The sequence below is a fragment of the Phalaenopsis equestris genome, unplaced genomic scaffold (genome assembly GCF_001263595.1).
Source record: "Phalaenopsis equestris unplaced genomic scaffold, ASM126359v1 Scaffold000609, whole genome shotgun sequence".
NCBI classification, from domain to species: domain Eukaryota; kingdom Viridiplantae; phylum Streptophyta; class Magnoliopsida; order Asparagales; family Orchidaceae; genus Phalaenopsis; species Phalaenopsis equestris.
Window position 1 is genome coordinate 1324312 of NW_018165049.1, and position 19117 is coordinate 1343428.

Genomic DNA, 19117 nt, shown 5'->3' on the forward strand with positions numbered 1-19117 from the left:
AACTTTAGTCTAAAAAAAATCGGCTGGTAACACACGAATAATTATTATGTTAACACACGAGAGTATTCCTCCATATTATTCAAGTGTTATTATGTTATTATAACATCAGAAAAAATTCTCAGATTACACATCAATAACACTTGAATAACACGTAATAACACCTGAATAATATGAGAGAAATATTTCTCTAATTTTTTTTTTTTATGTGTGATATGATTTCATTAGACTCCAGAATGTGGAAGGCTGATTTAATATTTTTTCTTTGTTTGTTTGGACACCAGTTTACGTTCCATCTATATGCTTAAGGTATGGCAGGCGCCAATCCGGTTTTACCTTGCCTTCATTCCTCTCTTTCCTAATAAATCTTAAAACCCTAATACTGTCGGCAAACTTCTGTGTGCTTTGGCATCCCTTGATTCTGTGGGGGCTTAATTCCTTACCATGGATGACGACACCGACCTCCATGATTGGGAGATGGTCCCAGAATCGAACCCCTTCGACAACCTTAAATCCGTCGAAGGCCTCGACGAGGACACGGAAGATGGGGCCATCAAACCCGACTACTTTGCCCTTCAATCTAGTGGCCGCCGCCAAAGTCCGTCGGAGGAGGAAAGCGATGCGATTGCTAACGATTCCGATAACCCTAGCTGGGTCGACCCGGATTCGGACTCCAGGTTCCTCGAAACATCCAGAGGGAAGTTGGGTTTTGTTGAAATGAAGCATCCAGTACGAACTTCCGACGGTTTTTGGTCAGATGAGTCTTCCGATGGACAGAGGTCCTTGCCTGATAGTGAAAAGGGGGAGCTTGGGAATTTAGGGGATTCGGTTATGGAAGTGGCTTTTGAAGAAACAGATGCTGGGCGTGAGAATGTGGGAGGAGAAAATGGGGGAAATGAGAATTCTGGTGCACGTGCGATGATACCTGTCGGTGATGGTGCTGATTCTAGCGGGGATGAGAAGAGTGAGATTGTTTGGTGGAAGATGCCTTTGGAGTTGCTCAAGTTTTGCATTTTCAGGGTAAGGCCAGCTTGGTCGATATCCATAGCTGCTGCTATGGTGGGGATTGTCATATTGGGGAGGAAATTGTACAGGATGAAGCAGAAGAGCAGGACCATTCCACTGAGGATTGCTATTGATGACAAGGTGAAGCAAGTTTTTACTTATTTGTTGGTTGTATTTCATTTTTCAAACCGTTTTTGAAAGTGATCTTAGTGCTTAGGAAATGATTATAATCTGGTAAACGTCAAAAGTTTGCATTCAAGGACGTGGATAAAAAAAATATAATTCATGGAAAAATATAACTAATGCCATCAGAGTTTTTAATTTGGGCTTTAATCTGTCTTGTATTTTTCACACTTTCTTTTATCTTCATCTTCTTAATGGATAGCCTTTCTCTCTGAAATTCATTAGAAACTGCTTGAAGCTATGTCTGCTTGATTTTTTTTTTTTCAAAATTCGCAAAATTCGAGTTGGCCAATAAAAATTCGAGTTGGCCAATAAATTGTGTTAAATTTTAATTAGTTTTGTTAAAATTTTCTCCAAGTTAGTGTAAATGCAACAAAAACCTCTAATTGCACTCAACACTGAAGTTGCTAGCAATTTACAAATATTTTACTTTCAGTCAATAAATCAAATCATGTCCTGTAGTTGTTAGTAGATGTGCGGAGTGTATGGCTCATATCTTGTAAGCTTGAATTGTTTCTGATATTGGTGCCACTCATGTAGGATCAAAATTTGAGTTAAGCTTGGGAGATCACTATTGTTCAAAGTTTTATATGTGCTTGCTGCTTGAACGGGTGTTGCAAAGTTCTTGCTGTTGTAAATGCAAAAATTAGAATAGACTCATTGGATCTGTCAAACAATATTTTTAGACTACACTTTTGGTCAGAATAGAGGGACTTCTTAACTTTCAGCCAACTTTCTGTGATGTGAGACCAATGTTGGTTTAGGGTTAACCTTGCCAGTCCTTTTTGCTTATGACCGAATAATTGATGACCTTATGGCGAGTTAAACGTGAACTTGATATTTTTTTAAAAAATTAGAATATGAAGTTCTCAAACACCCAACAATCATTTTTGTTTTTAAGCATATATGGTTGTTTGACAATGGATTTAGAGGTTATGCTGAGGTTGAGGTAGTAGATAGAGATATGTTGTAGCAAAGCAGACGTGCATACATCTTTTTTAATTGTTCTCCTTTACCAGCTTACATCTAAGCCACAAACTTCTTGTGATTTTTTCCATTATCACCATTGGCCTCACTGATATTTTGAGCATCAGATTCTTGTGATTCTCTCCTTCATTACCATTGTCATCAAAGGCATTTTTCAACACCATAATGATATAAGCTCTTGCAAGCCCTACTTCTTTTGTGTTTTGGCTCAAGGGATAACCTTAATTTAGTTAAATGATGAATAGTTGCTGAATTAATTTAACAAGAGATTTTATCATAGGTGTGTTTTATGAAAGAGTATAACCTCATTCGCTTTATTTGTATCCAATTTTCTTATAGCTTGTAAATTCGTCAAACTATGCTCTTGGTAATTATTTTACTTAATATAGGGCTTCTTTCAATCTTTATGTCTGGTTCATTTTGAAAAGCTATCAAATCCTGGTGATGGATCCATAAACTTCTTCAACATCTCAATGGAAGAAATCATTGTTTATATCATATTGTTTAATAGGCCATCCATGATTATAAAAATGCAAATAGTGTTTCTTTTTTTAACAGGAGTAAATTTTTCTTGATGCTTAATCTTGTATGATTGAGTATATTCTTTTGTTACCAATCTTATTTTGTATCTTTCCAGGTTCCCATCTGCTTTGTTTTATTCCATGAAAATCCATTTGTATCATATTATCTTCTTTTATTTTATAGTTCATAGATATCCATGTTTTTTTTAAGATATCCATATATTCTTGCATGTCTTCTTTTTAATTTATATTTTCAAGTGCCTTAAATAGAGTTTGTGGATTGTAAATGAAGTTGGTGTTGATGTTGGTTAGGAAGGCTTTATAAGGAGTTGTATTAGGAGATATAATACAATTGGTTAGTAGCGGGTTGGTTAATGTTATTTGATAACAGTTTTGAGTTTTGGAGTTGCTTGAGTTCATGGTTAGATTTGTTTCTTTTTGTATAGACCTAAAGAGTTATAACTAATACAAATTTTGTATTTGTATGATTTTGGGTTGCATGTATGCCAAGATGAAAAATATCATTAAATTTATCTTCAAATTTAGAATTCTTCCACTGAAGATAAGTTTGGGTAAAGAAGCTATGAATTTCATCAAGAGTGATATCCATTGAAGCAAAGAGTTTTTTTGTGGGTGGATTATAACATTGTACTTCTTTTTTGTGGCAGAATTTTCGATGAGTACACATTTGTGAGTTTTTTGGATTAGGTTTTTCTCTATTATGTTTATGGATATAAATACAAGTAATTTATCCAAAATTTTAGGAGATATGTGTAGGAATGAACTCTATCAAAATTTAGGAGAATTTTGGAATTAACTATTTTGAATGGTATTCTATTAATTAAATAGGTAGCTATTATAACTAATTCTCCCTAATGTTATTCTGATATTTGATTATGGAGTAGTATCATAATAACCTCTAAATGGTGATCATTTGTCATTTCTGCTTTTTTATTTTGTTAGGAATTATGGTAGCTTGATTGATAGAAGATATTATCTTTCTAGGAGAAGGATGATTTTATATGCTAAAAATAATTATCGGTATTTTCAGTGTAGAAAAATTTAATGTTAGGGTTGAATAAATTCTTTATAATAATAGTGAATGAGATAGTAGATTGCTAATATTATTTTCTTGTTTAATTAAAAATGCATATGCCATTCGAGTGCAACATAAAAAAATATAACTAAGTTAGCGACCATAGAGATTTTGAGGACTTTACCAAGGTATCGTAATGAATCAACACAAAATGATTAGAGAATCTAAAGCTACTTTCAGAAAAGGAAATACAATAATGTTAAACAATTTCATAAGTTTAATAGTGAAAATTTTTAATGTTTGTATTTATAAAATAGAAGAAAATATTTATTAAAAATTTGTAGAGAAAATGTGCCTTAATTTATAAGGGTGTATTCATTTGACGTTAGTGATGCGACATATTGCATAACAATTGATCTCGATCCTCAGGAAGTTATAACCCATATTTTTATTTAGCTTGCCCATTGTTTTCCTCGTAGTGAGATCTTGAAAAGCGTAACGTTCAGAAAAAAAAATTGACTTTACAATTATGGTACTTTGTAAATTTGTGGATAGATAAAATGTTGACTGCAATATGTGGAAGATGCAGTACGTTACTGTGGGGTAAGTTGGGATAAATAGAGATGTCTCTCTCTCTCAATTGTTCTTAAACTATGAGAGACTTAAAAAATATAAGAGTTAAAAATTTTACTACTCTGAGCAAAATAGCAAGATTTTGATATTTTTTTTAAAGAATTGAGGAAATTATTTAATTTATCAATTTCTTTTGAATTAGGTTCTTCTAACTCACCCATCAGGCTTATTTTACTTTTGTATTTATTCCCTCCATAGATTTGAGGCTTTTTGTGAACTTATAATATGTCTTCGGTATGCCCTTTTTTTTGCAATAGTTGCACTGAGGTTGCCTTTAGAAGAATATTTTTTGGCCTTTTTTAAGAAGGTTCAGTGAGATAATTTCGTACATTGAGATTTAGATGTTATTATGGCAATATCTCTACAGGACATGAAGACCATTCTTCATCATCATTATTCTTCTTTATTCGGCCTGTACAAGAATACTTCTTTTGGATTCACATTTGGTCAATTTCATTGTTTAGTCCTACCAAAAGCTCAAAAATTTTCTCTCGCTTTACAAATTGGTTGAAAATCATAGCAGCCTCATAGCATGTCATCTTGATATCTTAGTTGTAGTTCAACTCTAACCATTAAAATTTCATTGCATTAAAGTATTCAATGATAAGAATGTTATCTTGTTTTGTAGTTGTGAGCTTTATCTTGATTCTTAGATGAGTTCAATGTCTTTCATTTTAGAGTAGGTTTGTTTAGCTTGTGTTTCACAATCATGTTATGATAATTAAATCAGCTTATTTTTAAAGTACAAATTTTGAGTCTTTAGGCTCCTATGATAGAGAATCTATAAGGTATTAGGTCTTTCCCTTTTTTTAGAAAGGACTTCATGATTTGAGACTATTTAAGATGATTTTTTTCGTTCAAGCGATAAGATGCTTGAAATCTTTGATATTCTCTTTTGGTCTGGCTCTTACTATTAATCATCGTCAACTCCTTTGAAGGGAAGTCAAAGAATTTAGATATAGTGAATAGACAAAGAATTTGATAAAATGAGTAAGGTAAAGAATAGAAACCAAATTCTAGAAAAAAAGAACAAATGTTAGAAAGAAAATCTTAATCTTGCTTAAGTATCATATAGAAAACAATATAGATTTTTTTTCGTTCTCCACTTTCTCTGTACAACAGTGGACGTTTAAACATGTATGTATGTATATATCTCCAAGAGGCATTACAAAATAGGGATAAATCAAAAAAAGAGGGGAAATATAAGATGTTGATGATTCTATTGGGAAACACATGGAATACAATTCAAGGGCCATAGAGAAATTGATTCAATAGTACAAGACATTGATATGTGTGCCTGAAATTATTTGCTATGATTGAAGAGTGAGTGAGCCCCACTGTATCTTGTTACTGCAATGTGGTATTGTAGCAGAATTTAACTAATGCTTTGGTAAAGGACATCAAATTTTCTCATATAATTTTTTGTATCATCAGAGAATTATAAGGAGTAAACAATAGAATAAAATATTTTAGGAGAAGATATTAAGGACCTCGAGGAGTATTCCATGTTCAATTGAATAGGATATTTTTTAAACCATCATTATCGTGCTCGTCTACAACAGCATGCTTGTACTGACCACTTGGTTAAAATGTTTCACTATTGCCCTAAATGATGGACCAAATAACTCTTTTTTCTTTACTTTTTGTTTTTTCTCCGCTTTCTCTTTTATCTCTCTGCTTTTTCTCTTTTTGTCAGCCCTTTATTAACCATCTTATTATCTTTTATTCTTAGTCAATCAATAATATTTTATGACCACAAACAAAGTCATGTTACTAGCTGCTTCTTTAGGTCGCTTATTTTTAGGACTTAAGGAGATAGAAATTCAAACCAAATAATGTGACAAATTTATAATTAACAGAATTAGCAAAAAAAAAAATAAAATAAAGAACTTTAGTAACTGCAACATATTTTGCTTATGTAAACAACACCACATTTTCTCTAATCGCATCTCAATGTCCAGTTGATAGCAAGATTACCCGTTTTTTGAATATATGTTGTATCTCTTCGAATATTTGATTCACCACCCATATTTGCCTAAAAAAATGTCGCAGTTTCATCCAACTCAAGAAAAATTTAAATAAAGTGTTAATAGTACCTTTCAAATAGCATAAAATCCATCTCATCACCTCCAAATTTATTTGTCTTATATTTCACATTTGTTTTCTTTTAGTGCCCATTGCATGATACATAACATATCTAGTGTACAAGTGTACAACATAACATACATTGATGAAAAATTGCTGATGCTTAAGAAACTTTGGGCATACGTTCTGCCTAGTGATTATTGCTTTAAAAATGACTGTTCAAGGGGGTGCTTAACAAATTTGGCCTTTTACATATTTAGTTTATTGAACAACCTTTACAATATAATCAATTTGAGACAGATTTTATGTGCCAGTCATTATGCCACTAGTAAAGCCCATTTTAAGTATTTTCTTTGCTCATATGCTTTTCATGCCAATCTTCTTAAACAAGTGTTTCCGTAGTCTGCTGAGCTCACTATATTTGCTCCAACAATCAAAGTGACATCAACTTATAATATCGTAATGATACAACTCTTAGCAACACCTTTGATGTAGTTACAGTGATTTGTCTTGTATTTGATAAAGTTATTTTAATGGATAACCGATCAAATTCTAGCATTCTTGGTGATAAACTAAGCTATATATTCTTTTATTTTGTTTGCATGCAAGGCTTTATTTTTCTGTGATTTTAAGATCTTTAGGTAGATATCTTCAAGTCGCTATATTGAAAAATTATCTTGACATTTAACTACTCAATATATAATTTTTTTGTTGCTACTATACTTAACATCAATTTAATAATTGTCAATTTAATAACAAGGGAAAATTTTATCAATAATTTAGTTTTATCAAAATTCCTTTACTACTAACATTGCTTTGCGTTTTCTAGTACTTATCATGATCTTTCTTAAATCTAAAAATTCATTTCTTCTACTAGACCTTTTGATCCTTATGTGGATTAGTTTATATCATTTTTACGTAAGAAGTCCATCTCCTCTTTATTTGCCAAGTTCCACTTGACAGTCTTTAACTTGTATTATATTCTTACAGCACTCAAGTTCACTGACATTAGTCAGTAATACATAATGTTAGGAGAGAAATTTATGTACAAGCTTAAGCATTTTTTGAAATTTTCTCAACCTAAAATTGGAGACAACCTAAGTTTGAGCAATTTTTAGCTCGGATGAGCTAAAAAGCCAAGCAAAAAATGAAATTTTGGTTCAATTTGATCTTCTAGTCAATTTTGAGCAATGCCTGGATTTGGTAAAGCCTTCTCTAATTATAAATAATATGCATATTTATTTAATTTAATATACACATGTTTATATTAATATATGGATATTATAATATACATATATGTGTATTAATTACTTTACAAAATTAATAAAGGAAAAAAATAAATGATTTTGAGCAGGTTTAAATTGAATTCAAGTCGGCTCAAAATTGAGGTGATTCAAGCCAAGGTGGCTCAAAATCAATTCAATCAATGAGCAAATTTCGAACAAACTTAAATAAGTTCAATCCCCTGATGCCTCATTTTACTACACCTTCACCAATGACCACCAAAAAAATATGAATTTATTTTGTTGAAAGATAAATCCGAAGTGTTTTATTAATTTAATAGATGAAAAAAGTTTATTGGAGAATGAGCATGGAGCTTAAGATCGTATATTAGATGAGAACATGAAAATAATGAGTTCATGAATTTACATAGCTAGGATAACCAGCGTGGAGAGGATAGCTCCAAGAATATAACAAAATAAGATTGGCAAGTTCATGAACACGATTTGGATGAAAGAATTATATGCATGAGGTTAAATGTAGTATAGCTCAAAGCATTTTGAGTGAACTTTGTAAATATCTCAAATTTGTTAATCACTAGAGGATGTTTCTTTATCATTTAAAGTTGTTTCGTGAACACAATTTGAATGAAAGAGTTATGAGCATGAGGTTACATATAGCATTGCTCAAAACATTTTTAAGTATCAAATTAATAGAGGACTTTTGGTTCCTTTGTCATTTATAGTTGTTTTTTTTTGTATGAATGTGGATCCTATTGAAAGGTAAGCTAGATCGGACATTTGTTTGATGTTATTACATTGGATATGCATTTAAAAATTTGGCTATAGATTTTGGGATAATCAAAATTTAAAGATCAATAGAAAAAAAAAATAGCATTTTCGATGAATTTGGCATCTTCAAAAATAAGTACAACAATGATAAAAAGTAGCTATTCGTGAATTTAGCTCGAAAATTGTTAATCGCTCAAAAATTGATTTCGAACTTTGGCTCAAATCGAGATTGAATCGAAATAAATGAGCCAAAATAGGAGAAAAAAAATTGGATCGAATTTTTTTGAGCCGGTTTCACGTTGACCCTAGCTTGACTCGATGTCGGATTGTTAATAATCCTAGTGATGTTAGGGCTATAAATTTAACGAATTTAGCTCAGATATTGTTAATCACTCAAATGTTGATTTGAGTTTTGGCTTGGATCGAGATCAGGGTCAAAATAAACAAATGAGCCAAAATTTTGGATCAAATTTTTTTTTGAGTCAATTTTGAGCCGACCATAGCTCGGCTCAAAATCTGACCGTTAACTACGCTATTCATACGTGAATGGGCTGAGCATGAGAAAATCTTTAGAACTGTTGGACAATGAAGTAATCAACAAAATTCTCAAAATATTGAGACAACCTAAGCTTGGTAAAATTGGAGACAACCTAAGCTTGTGAAAGTTTTCAGCCATCTTGGCTTGAGTCACCTCAATTTTGAGCCAACTTGAATTCAATTGAAACCTACTCAAAATCATTTATTTTTTCCTTTATTGACTTTGTAAAGTATTTAATACACATATGTATACTATAATATCCATATATTTATATAAGCATGCGTATATTAAATTTAATTGATATGCATTATATTTATAATTAGAGAAGGCTCTACCAAATCCAGGCATAGCTCAAAATTGACTAGAAGATCAAATCGAACCAAAAATTTCATTCTTTGCTTCGCTTTTTAGCTAATCCGAGCTAAAAATTGCTTCAATCTTCGATTGATCTTTGATCTTTGAGCTAAAATCTCAGTTGTAGTGATCATCCCTAAATGGTGGTGTGTGTAAGTTCAAAATTATATGTTTAAGTTTCCTTTTTAACCTTCTTTTTCTTACAACAATGTAACTATAGGAACCATAATTTGAAAAATTATGATTTGGATCTCATTTTTTGATTTTATGTTTAAGAATCAAAATTTGACGGAATTATTTCTCCCACCATTCCATTATTAATTTTAGTGCACTATTTTCTTGCTAGCATGTGATATCATTATAGCACCCTTGATCACCTTCTAAATGTTTGTTGTGTTGAAGGTTCAGTTATATTTTTTCATTAAGCTATTCAATGGAGCAAGTGCCTTTTAAAGCCTGGAATATATATCTCACTTTATGAAGATTCTATGCAGCTTCAATTACAATTTGATTTGCAAATATGACTAATTCCCACAATTTTGTAGATTTTCCCATAATTTCTTCCTGAATAATTGGATAAACTTTTTTTGGGAAACCCTCATTTATAATGAGGTATTGGACTTCATTGAGCTTTAGCTCTGCAAACTTATAAGAATTCTTCATTATCATCATAATTTTGTTCGAACTTTCAAAAGTGATGACAGAAGGTTCATTGCACCTTGTCATTGAAGTCAATACTAATTAAATTAATTGACTTGTAATCGTATTGAATTTGTTGGTATGCTCAATTACGAAAGCAACTTCTGCCATCCTGAAATTAAAGAATTTTGTCATTATAAATAGTTTGTTCACTAATGAGGGCTTTTTATAAATATATAATAAATGCTTACATCACTCTGGTTGTGATATTCTCATTTAGATTGTTTAATGTAAAGTTTTTACTAATGGTAACACTTGTTTGCCTAGAAGATTCTGAAATTCTTTGTTTGTGGATGGCAACTTATTCTCCAAGAGTGACTGATGAGCTGGCATTTGGTGTGGCTGCGAGGGAGCAACCCAATCCACTCCACCATTTACAGTGTTTGTTTAACACGTTCCTCTCGTGTTTTTAACTGTGTGGTGCGTCATAGGTCTATTTTGACATTGCATCCCTTAACTGCATTCCGCATTTTTGGTTTATGTTATTCTCCACCCTCGCTTCACTTCCATCTTCCTTCCCTAACCTCTCGAGCTACTTTGTGCGTGAAGGCGAGGAATCCTGAGAGAGGTACCTTCTATCTTCATTATTCTTATTTTCCCTATTTGCTCCGATCTCCAGAGAGGAAACTTAGATTTCTACCTTGATTTTTATGTGTTGGTTTTTGATAATTTTTAAGATTGCTAGTGACGATCCCGGGTCTTCTACATATATGAGTGCCCTCGCATGTACAAGCTTGTATTTTGGTGTTTGGATATCTGCCCTCTTTTTTTTCGTTGTTCTCTGTGGTATTTCAACTTCTCTGCATGTATATGTTCGCGTTTCTTTAGTGAGGATTTTAATATCTTTTCATTTTAGTATATGAGAAGATTTCTTTCTGTGGGGATTTAATGTGGGGAGATTTTTTGGTTTTCTTTATCGAGTTTGGATCTCTCTGTGCTCATTTTCTGTTGGTATTTCATTGTGACAGTTTTTATCACGACCCAACCATAGACTTGAAATTAAATAAGACGAGAACTAACAGTCGGACGGTAGAAATTAAGTTTTCTATTATTATATTTCTATAACTAACAATTATTATCCACAAATGAATTGAAATAGATACAAAAAATTCAATTACATTAACCAAATAAAAAAAAAATACTTTTCAGGTTGCTGCTCACTCGTTATGTAAACATCATCTCCTTCAACATTTATCTTAATCGAAAACTTAAACCTAAAAAGTATATTTAAACTAGTATGATGAGTTATCTAAAGATAACGCAGGATTAAACATACTTTTAAACTACATTAACTGATGGAAAAGAAACAATATGGATGCAAATCTTTCATATTTCATTCTAGACAATCATATAATGATCTTTTGTATTCATGACATCCATTCAAAGAAAATAATCTAAACTTTTAATATGCCATACCTTTCTTTGCTTTTATTTCATATTTTTTAAATTCACATCTGTCTCAGGAGCACCGTCAAAACATAACATAACACCCCTGACTGATATTATCTCGTCTACATAACGTTTCGTAAAATTTATATGATTATCTAAGATGGAAAAATGCTTACTCGCTTCTGGTCAATATTTTTTCGTTGACACAATGGTTAGAGATCTAAAATTACAATTATCTAGGTGGTAGGAAAACATCAACTCGCGCGTGTACACTGACGTCCCCTGCTTGTACCATAATGGGGTGAGCCCCTCTTTTTAACATGCATATACAAGCATTCATATTTACATCATTCTTTCATATAATGCAGTCTTTTTTATTCATTTATCTTCTTATGAATAAGTGCACGTTTACTAGAATCAGAATGACATGCACTAGTCTAATAACTTCATAGATAAATCAATATGTAATTGGTTATACATGACCGTTTTCTAAATGCCATGCAATGACATGCTATATACATTTCTACTTAAATCTAAAGTTCATGTAATAACCTAATATATATGCATCTCTACTATAATTTAAATGTCATTAAATAGTTGAATAACTTTATAGAACATTCACTATATATTTGTTTAATATGCATATTTTTTAATCTAAAAATATGAGGAAATTTCTATAATCTAAATTTCACTGAAATGAAACATAAATGAAATCAAACATACATTTAAAAATATTGAAAATGACTGAAATTTAAAAACATAATTACTCACCTTAACCTTTAAAAACCTCTTCAAAAGCTTATTTCTCCATTTAATCTATTGACATTAATTAATATAATTCCAATTTAATACTTAAATATGATTTCAGTTTTAATAAAAGAAATTTAAATTAAACAAACTCTCTTACTTTAAAGGCTGGATTTGCTCGCTCACGCACTAGTCTCCTTCCTCCCGCTAAGAGGTTTAGTTCGGCCTTCATTCTTCTACCTATACTTTTTTATATTGATTTATAATTATACAAATAATATATTTAATTAAATATGCTCATTCAAATTATAAATTAAACTCTTAGCTCCTTATCTTTCTTCTTTCTCCTCCAACTTGAGTAATTTTTAGCCGTTGATTTCTGATTTAAGAAAATCTAATATTAACCATTAATATTTTCAATTTCCTTACAATTTAATAACTGATAAAATTCCACAGTCACCTCAATTATGTTGATAACTTTTGCACAAATATTGATCGTTATCTCCACTCAATTTGAGACTTTAATAGCTTCGATCTTGCTTTCAAAAACACGCGCAATTAACAATTAAATAATAAGCTTAAATATAAAGAAATTTTACTAATTAAATTATAATATAAATTATTTTAACTTAAAATTCATTTGGCTGTCCTAACCCTACAAACAAGCTTCCACTTCCTCTTCTTCTTACATGAAGCTCGTGCGTGACATACTCTTTGCATGCCTCGAAATCACTTGCAGCCTTCGGTTCTTCTAGACTTCAAAATTGCTCGGGATCGAGTGTCTCTTCATGTGGAACTTCCTCCTTGAGTCGATCGTGTTTGCCTTCTTCCTATGTGTCAAACAGTTAGGGTGTAAAATCTACCTCCTTCCTTCTTGGTTTGCTTGGTCGAGTGTCTTGATCGCGGAAAAGCCTCATACGGCTACGAAAGAGGTATGTGATCAATCCTTTGCTCTTATTTAGCTTCAACGCCTTCTTCTTTCTCCTCTTCTTCATGATTTCCTTCCCTCTACATCTCACTCTCTCTCTCTGTCACTCTCACGGCTCTTTGTTTCTCGCTCCTAGTTATCTCTTGTTTTGTTTTGAATGGATGAGGGGATAGGCACGACTTAATTCTTCTAAGAGTGGTGGGCATCCTATTCGAACGACACTTATGAAATGACATGTCTTAACAGATAAATTCATCTCATTATCATTTTTTAAGTTAATTATAATTTTTATGTAGTAGATTATTATTACAATGTTTATGCGTATTTTTATATCTGTTTTTCCATTCCAATGTTTATGAAAATTTATGTTGAGGCATGATTTACGTTCAAGAACATAATAAATGTATTTATTTACATTCAAGAGCACAATTCTTGTACTGCAAATGTGGATTGCAATGTTGTGTATTTAAATCACGAAGATGAGGTAGCTATGAGACAAAATTTTATAGGTGTCCAAAGAATAGATCAGGAGAGCACTGTGATTTATTTAGGTGGGCTGATCAATTTGAGGACTCTATTTCGGATAGTGACCATGTGTGGAAAATATCTTTGGAGAAAAAAATTTCCCGAATATTTGATCGTTTGGATTTTAAGTCTAATGTTATGATAATATTATTTGTTGCTCTTGTGTGTGTATATATATTTAATTATTGTTACTCATTGGTAAGTGAGATATAACTTATTGATGTAATATTTGGACTTATAAATATTTGGGATTTCGTCAAATTATCTTATGTTTTTATATATGAGTTATTAATCCTGAAATGATTTTCTTAAAAGTAACGCATCTATACAATAATAATATCATTTTTTTTTCATAAACAACTGCAACACAATTGATGCACAACTGAACTAACCTAACATACATACAATTTCCCCCACAGTAGTTTATTCTATAGCTGATGTGCAATAATTTCTTCAAGTAGCTGCAGTTGCCCCAAACATTCCTGAAGTTTATTTTGCTATATGCACTCTCCAATCCTGAACTTCCAGTGACAAAATTATTTTCCATCAGACTTGTCAATCTAAACTGTTTGCTATTTCTGCTAGTTTTTTACTTGGAACCTCATAGTAGCCCTGATATCAAATGCCATGGAAAAAATTTGTTAGGGCAGTGGTGGCAAGAATGAAAAGAAAACTATAGAAACATGTAAAAAAAAGTTGAAATTAAATTTTGTATGATTTGAAGAGATTGAATTATTTGCACCCATATCCATGCAAATACACAAATAAATATTCCACTATAAGAGAAGGGATACCGAATTTCTCACATACTCCTTTATGTCCTGGGTGATTAATAAAAGATAAAACAATAAAATAAGTCACTTGGTGGAGATATCAAGAATTTGAAGTGATCTATTTTCCTCGTGCTAATTGATATATTCTGCGGCATCAAATTTTTCTGGCGCATTTTTGTGCATTTCTACAACAACATATTTGCTCTAACGCCATGAAATTCTATCATATCAAAATGGGTTTCATGGCAAGAGGCAGAGACAAATGATGTTTATTTCTTTCTTCTTTTTTGCTCTCTCCTCCTCTATTTTCTTTTCTCTTCTTTTTCTTATTGTTTTTCAAACCTGTAGGCTCACTTTTTCTTTTCTCAGGCAAGTGAAAAAAAATTCATATCCTCTCTTTTCATCTTTCATTCTAAAGCAACTGATCACTTTTAAGCCAACACCACCTCATACTACTACAACAACAACAACAACAACAACAAAGCCTTAATCCCACTATGTGGGGTCGGCTACATGAATCCTTTTTCTCCATTGCGTCCTATTTAGTGTCATATTTTCATTTAGTTCTAATAAATTAAGATCATTTTTTATACAATAAACCTAAGTCTTCTTAGTTCTACCTTTGCCTTTCTTAACATAAGTTGAATCTAAAACATCTACTCTCCTAATCAGATCATCAGATGGTGGACGTTTAATGTGACCAAACCATCTAAGACGACTTTCTCTAATTTTGTTTGTCACAGGAGCTGCACGAACCATATCACAGATATATTCATTTCGTAATTTGTCTCTAAGTGTAAAGCCACTCATACACCTAATCCTTCTCATCTCGGCAACACTTAACTTAGTATTATGCTTCTCTTTTAAGTGCCAACATTCAACGCCATAGAGTATTGCAGCCGTCTTAGTCTTATAAAATTTTCCTTTCAGTATAAGCGGTACTTTTCTATCACACAAAAGGCCTGAAGCATTCCTCCACTGCAACCAACTAACTTGATTTCTACTATTAACATTTTCATCTTTATCACCATCGCTTTGAACAACAGACCCAAGATATCTAAATCGTTCACACATTTTAATAATTTGATCACCAAAGTTACACTTCTGTCACTAGAGCTACTACAACTAAAATTGCATTCCATGTAGCATTCCATGTATCCATGTATTTAGTTTTAGTCCTACTCAAATGAAGGCCTTTAGCTCCAAATATGACCCAATGACCAAGAAAATAATCAAGCTGTTTAGATTTTTGTTTTTTTTATTAAAGGATGTAAAGTTCAAAACAAAATCAATTTTCAATTTTAATTTTGAAACTAAACAATAATTAATAGAATCAGCTAAAAAAGCATTATAATTATCCAAATTTTATTTTGAGTTTTGTGCTCATTTTGTAGAGAAAATTTACCATTTAGGAGCATTTTGTTGGCTTTGGGTTGAAAAGGAGCAATGTTTAACGTGAAGATTTTCTCAACAGTGATATATTTCCTAAAGGCTACTAAAAAAAGCTAGAATCTTATCCAAAAGTTGCATCAAATCGAAATCAGTTCACTCTAATCAACATTGAGCTTCACTCCAATTTCAAGTTTGCTTTGACTTTCTTGAATATAGTTTGAGTCAACACAAAATGTGACTTGGAATAAATATTTATATAAAATATATAATGTATACATATGTTAATTCATAATCTAGTATTTATATTTATGTAAGTTTTTTATTAAAAACTAATTTTAAGTTTCAAAATTTAGTTATTTTTTGTTGAGTTCACTCGACTCGAAATGATTTTGATTTCAAGTTGAGCTCAAGCAGTGAGTTTATTTTCAATTTAGATTTTGAGTGGAGCTTAACTCATTCGACTCAACTTATTATCAATCCCCTGTTTTCTTCTTCTAGTAAGCTTCCAAGAGAGGTAAAATTTAGGCTAATTTGTTTGATTTTTATGTTTGATATAAATTGGAGCGATAGGGAATTTCAGTGTCTTGCTTCAAAAAGAAATTTAGATTGTTAACTTGATGCCGATGATTGTAAGCTTGATATATTGTTTAAATTTTTTTTACTTGGACTAAAATTAGTTGAGTACTTGTGTAAGTCCATGAGCCATGAAGTGGCCGCTACCTTGGCATAGTTTTGAAAGCTACCCATATTACCGGATAGATTTGGTTGCTTTATCGTGGAGGGGCCATAACTAAAGGATGTGGCTTTTGTAGTGTCAGTTCAGTTTGCAAGACATGTTTCTTAACATGATTTTCAACTTAATGAGTTTTTCAATGTGGGCCAACAAGATGGTGACAGTCCGTTTTGGCTAATTTGATTTAACTTTGACTAATTAGACTTGGTTTTTGATCAAATTGATTTTAGGGGCATTTACACAATTCTTATGTATTTACATGTCACGCACCTAAACTTTTATATTTATACTTATAGAACAATTTTTATGTATTTACATCTTCCATTTTGAAGTATTACTATGAATTTTTTATATGTTCTTCCGTTGCTTGAGAATGACCTTGCAATTTTTGTAGCTGTTTGCAAATTAGAGTATATGGTAAATTGTCAATCTCTTTATCTCGGATAGTATAATTGAGGTACCATTTTGTAATGAGTTATTTTTCACACATTGGTCATGCCAGAGTTTTGATTTATATTGAAGATATTCGACCGAAATTGTTATCCTGCCATCTTTCTATGCCCCTTTGGCTATTAGTAACTTGAACTGATAATGCATATGCTCCATGACGTTTTTTGGCATTCCTAATTTAGTTTATTGCACCTTCTAGATATTTTATAGATTTTTGCAATTAAAGTCAGTAGAAAATCAAATATTCTTTGTTTTTATTTCCAGGTCCATGGTTATTCTGTTTGCGAAGCTGTTTTCATTGATTTTATTTCTGCATTTTTATTCTCAATACATCAGTGGTTAGCTTTATTTCATTTTTTTTTGCTACCCTTTTATCTAATATGGAGTTAAGGTAATCTATGGTACCAGTAGTGCTTGTAGGGAAGGCTTTTGGATTAAATCTTGTTTATTGTAAATAATTTAAGCTTTGGGGAACTGACTCTTCCCTGTATAAGGACAAAAGACATCTGATAATTAAAAATTTTAGAACGTTATAATACAAAAATGCGATATTTTATGAGTTATGACTGATTTTAATTTCCTTATTTTGTTTCAAAAAGGATGATAAGGAATTGTACAAAAGTATGTGGAGAAATACATATTTTAAAAAGGATCAAAATTTTGGAAAAAAGTCCTTGATTATGGAATCCAGAATTAAACACAGCAGAAATAAAAAAGATGATTTATATGGACTGGCATATTGCTGTAGATGAAAACTGCTGTACATGATTTGGTATATTATTGCGAAAGAAAAACTGTTATTCGCAGATTGCTCTATTGTTGTTGATGGAAAGATGCTGTCCGCGATTTAATGGATTGCTATTGATGAAGAAGTGTTTGCCACATATTCCATCCTTTCGTGAAACTTGTGGTTTTCACTTGATTTTGCATTCTACTTGCGATGCTTCATTGCTTAGCGGTTATGTTAGTAAAGATAATTGCTTCCGAAATTTTTTTATAAATATTATTATTATTTTGTCTTATTTTTTAACTTGTGAATGCAATGCCTAGAATCTTGACTATAATTTGTTCCTTAGTTATTACTTTTGTGAAGCGCTTGCATGCTTTGTTTGTTCTGTAGTTCTGCCATGAGAGACATAGCATTATGTTTGCTGCTTCCGTAGTTGCTTGTCGTATATTATGGATAACGAGATTCATTTTTAGACATATTTCAATGTGTTAATGTGTATAGAGATACACAGCACTTGCATTAATCATGATACATCTCTTGTCATTTTACTTTTCTTTTCTGAATCATGCAGAAGGATTCCCAGTTTGTGACTCGCTCCGCCCGTCTCAAAGCGATCTCATTGGTTCGTTACATGCCACTTATTCGGCCTTCTCTTCCTGCTAGCGGTGCAACACAATGGGCTGCTCTGCCCCTAAGATAAGTTCAAGAGCTGTTGAGATGGGGAAATATACCTTAACTTTTACAAAAATACATAATATTTAACATTCTGTATCTATGTTTTATAGCTTGTGATGATTCTTCTGCTTGATCCATCGTTCTTTGTGATTATTACTTAAATATATTGCTTCGCTTTAATTTTACATCAGAGTTATTCTGCTTTGGCTGCTTAATTTTTATTTATTAGTCTGTGCTGCTGAAGTTTCTTGAATGATTTCAGTGGCTTAGAAGTATGATGTTCTTACATGATCGTGTATATTCAACCAAAATCAAGCAAAGCTATAGCTGTTTTATTCCAATAATATTAGAGTTAGGGAAGAGTAAATGCGTAATGATGATTTAATGATGTAAAATGAGATATTGCTATATGTAAATTTTGGGTATTTATGTGCATACCTTACAATTACGATATATTTACGTATCTAACTTTTAAATTTTCATATTTATATACATACCACTTATGTTTTCTACATCATAAAAAATACCAGTTACTGATTTCTTAGAAGTGAATATATTTTATTGCATAGGTTTTTGACACCGAAATGTTATAAACATAAATATTAAATTTTGGGTTATATACATCTAACTACATACAAATTGTATGGTATATATGTAAATTTTCAAGCTTTTGGAAATTTGTAAGACAGCATTGGTTTATTTTTTTTTTTGAGTAGGCTACTTTT

The 19117-nt window shown here is 31.6% G+C and overlaps 1 protein-coding gene across 1 annotated transcript; it reads left to right on the forward strand.

Annotated features, from left to right (window-relative positions):
• The first annotated feature begins 297 nt into the window (after positions 1–297).
• On the forward strand, positions 298–18593 carry LOC110029885. The gene is made up of 2 exons (XM_020732370.1): positions 298–1143; positions 18289–18593. Exons 1-2 carry the CDS (start codon positions 442–444, stop codon positions 18415–18417), a joined length of 831 nt encoding a protein of 276 aa, XP_020588029.1. The 5' UTR covers positions 298–441; the 3' UTR covers positions 18418–18593.
• Positions 18594–19117: the final 524 nt, after the last annotated feature.

Coding starts and splice junctions, on each gene's coding strand:
- LOC110029885 (XM_020732370.1), top strand. CDS start 442: ATGGATGACGACACCGACCTCCATGATTGGGAGATGGTCCCAGAATCG. Junction 1,144..18,288: donor GGATTGCTATTGATGACAAG/GTGAAGCAAGTT, acceptor TGAATCATGCAG/AAGGATTCCCAGTTTGTGAC.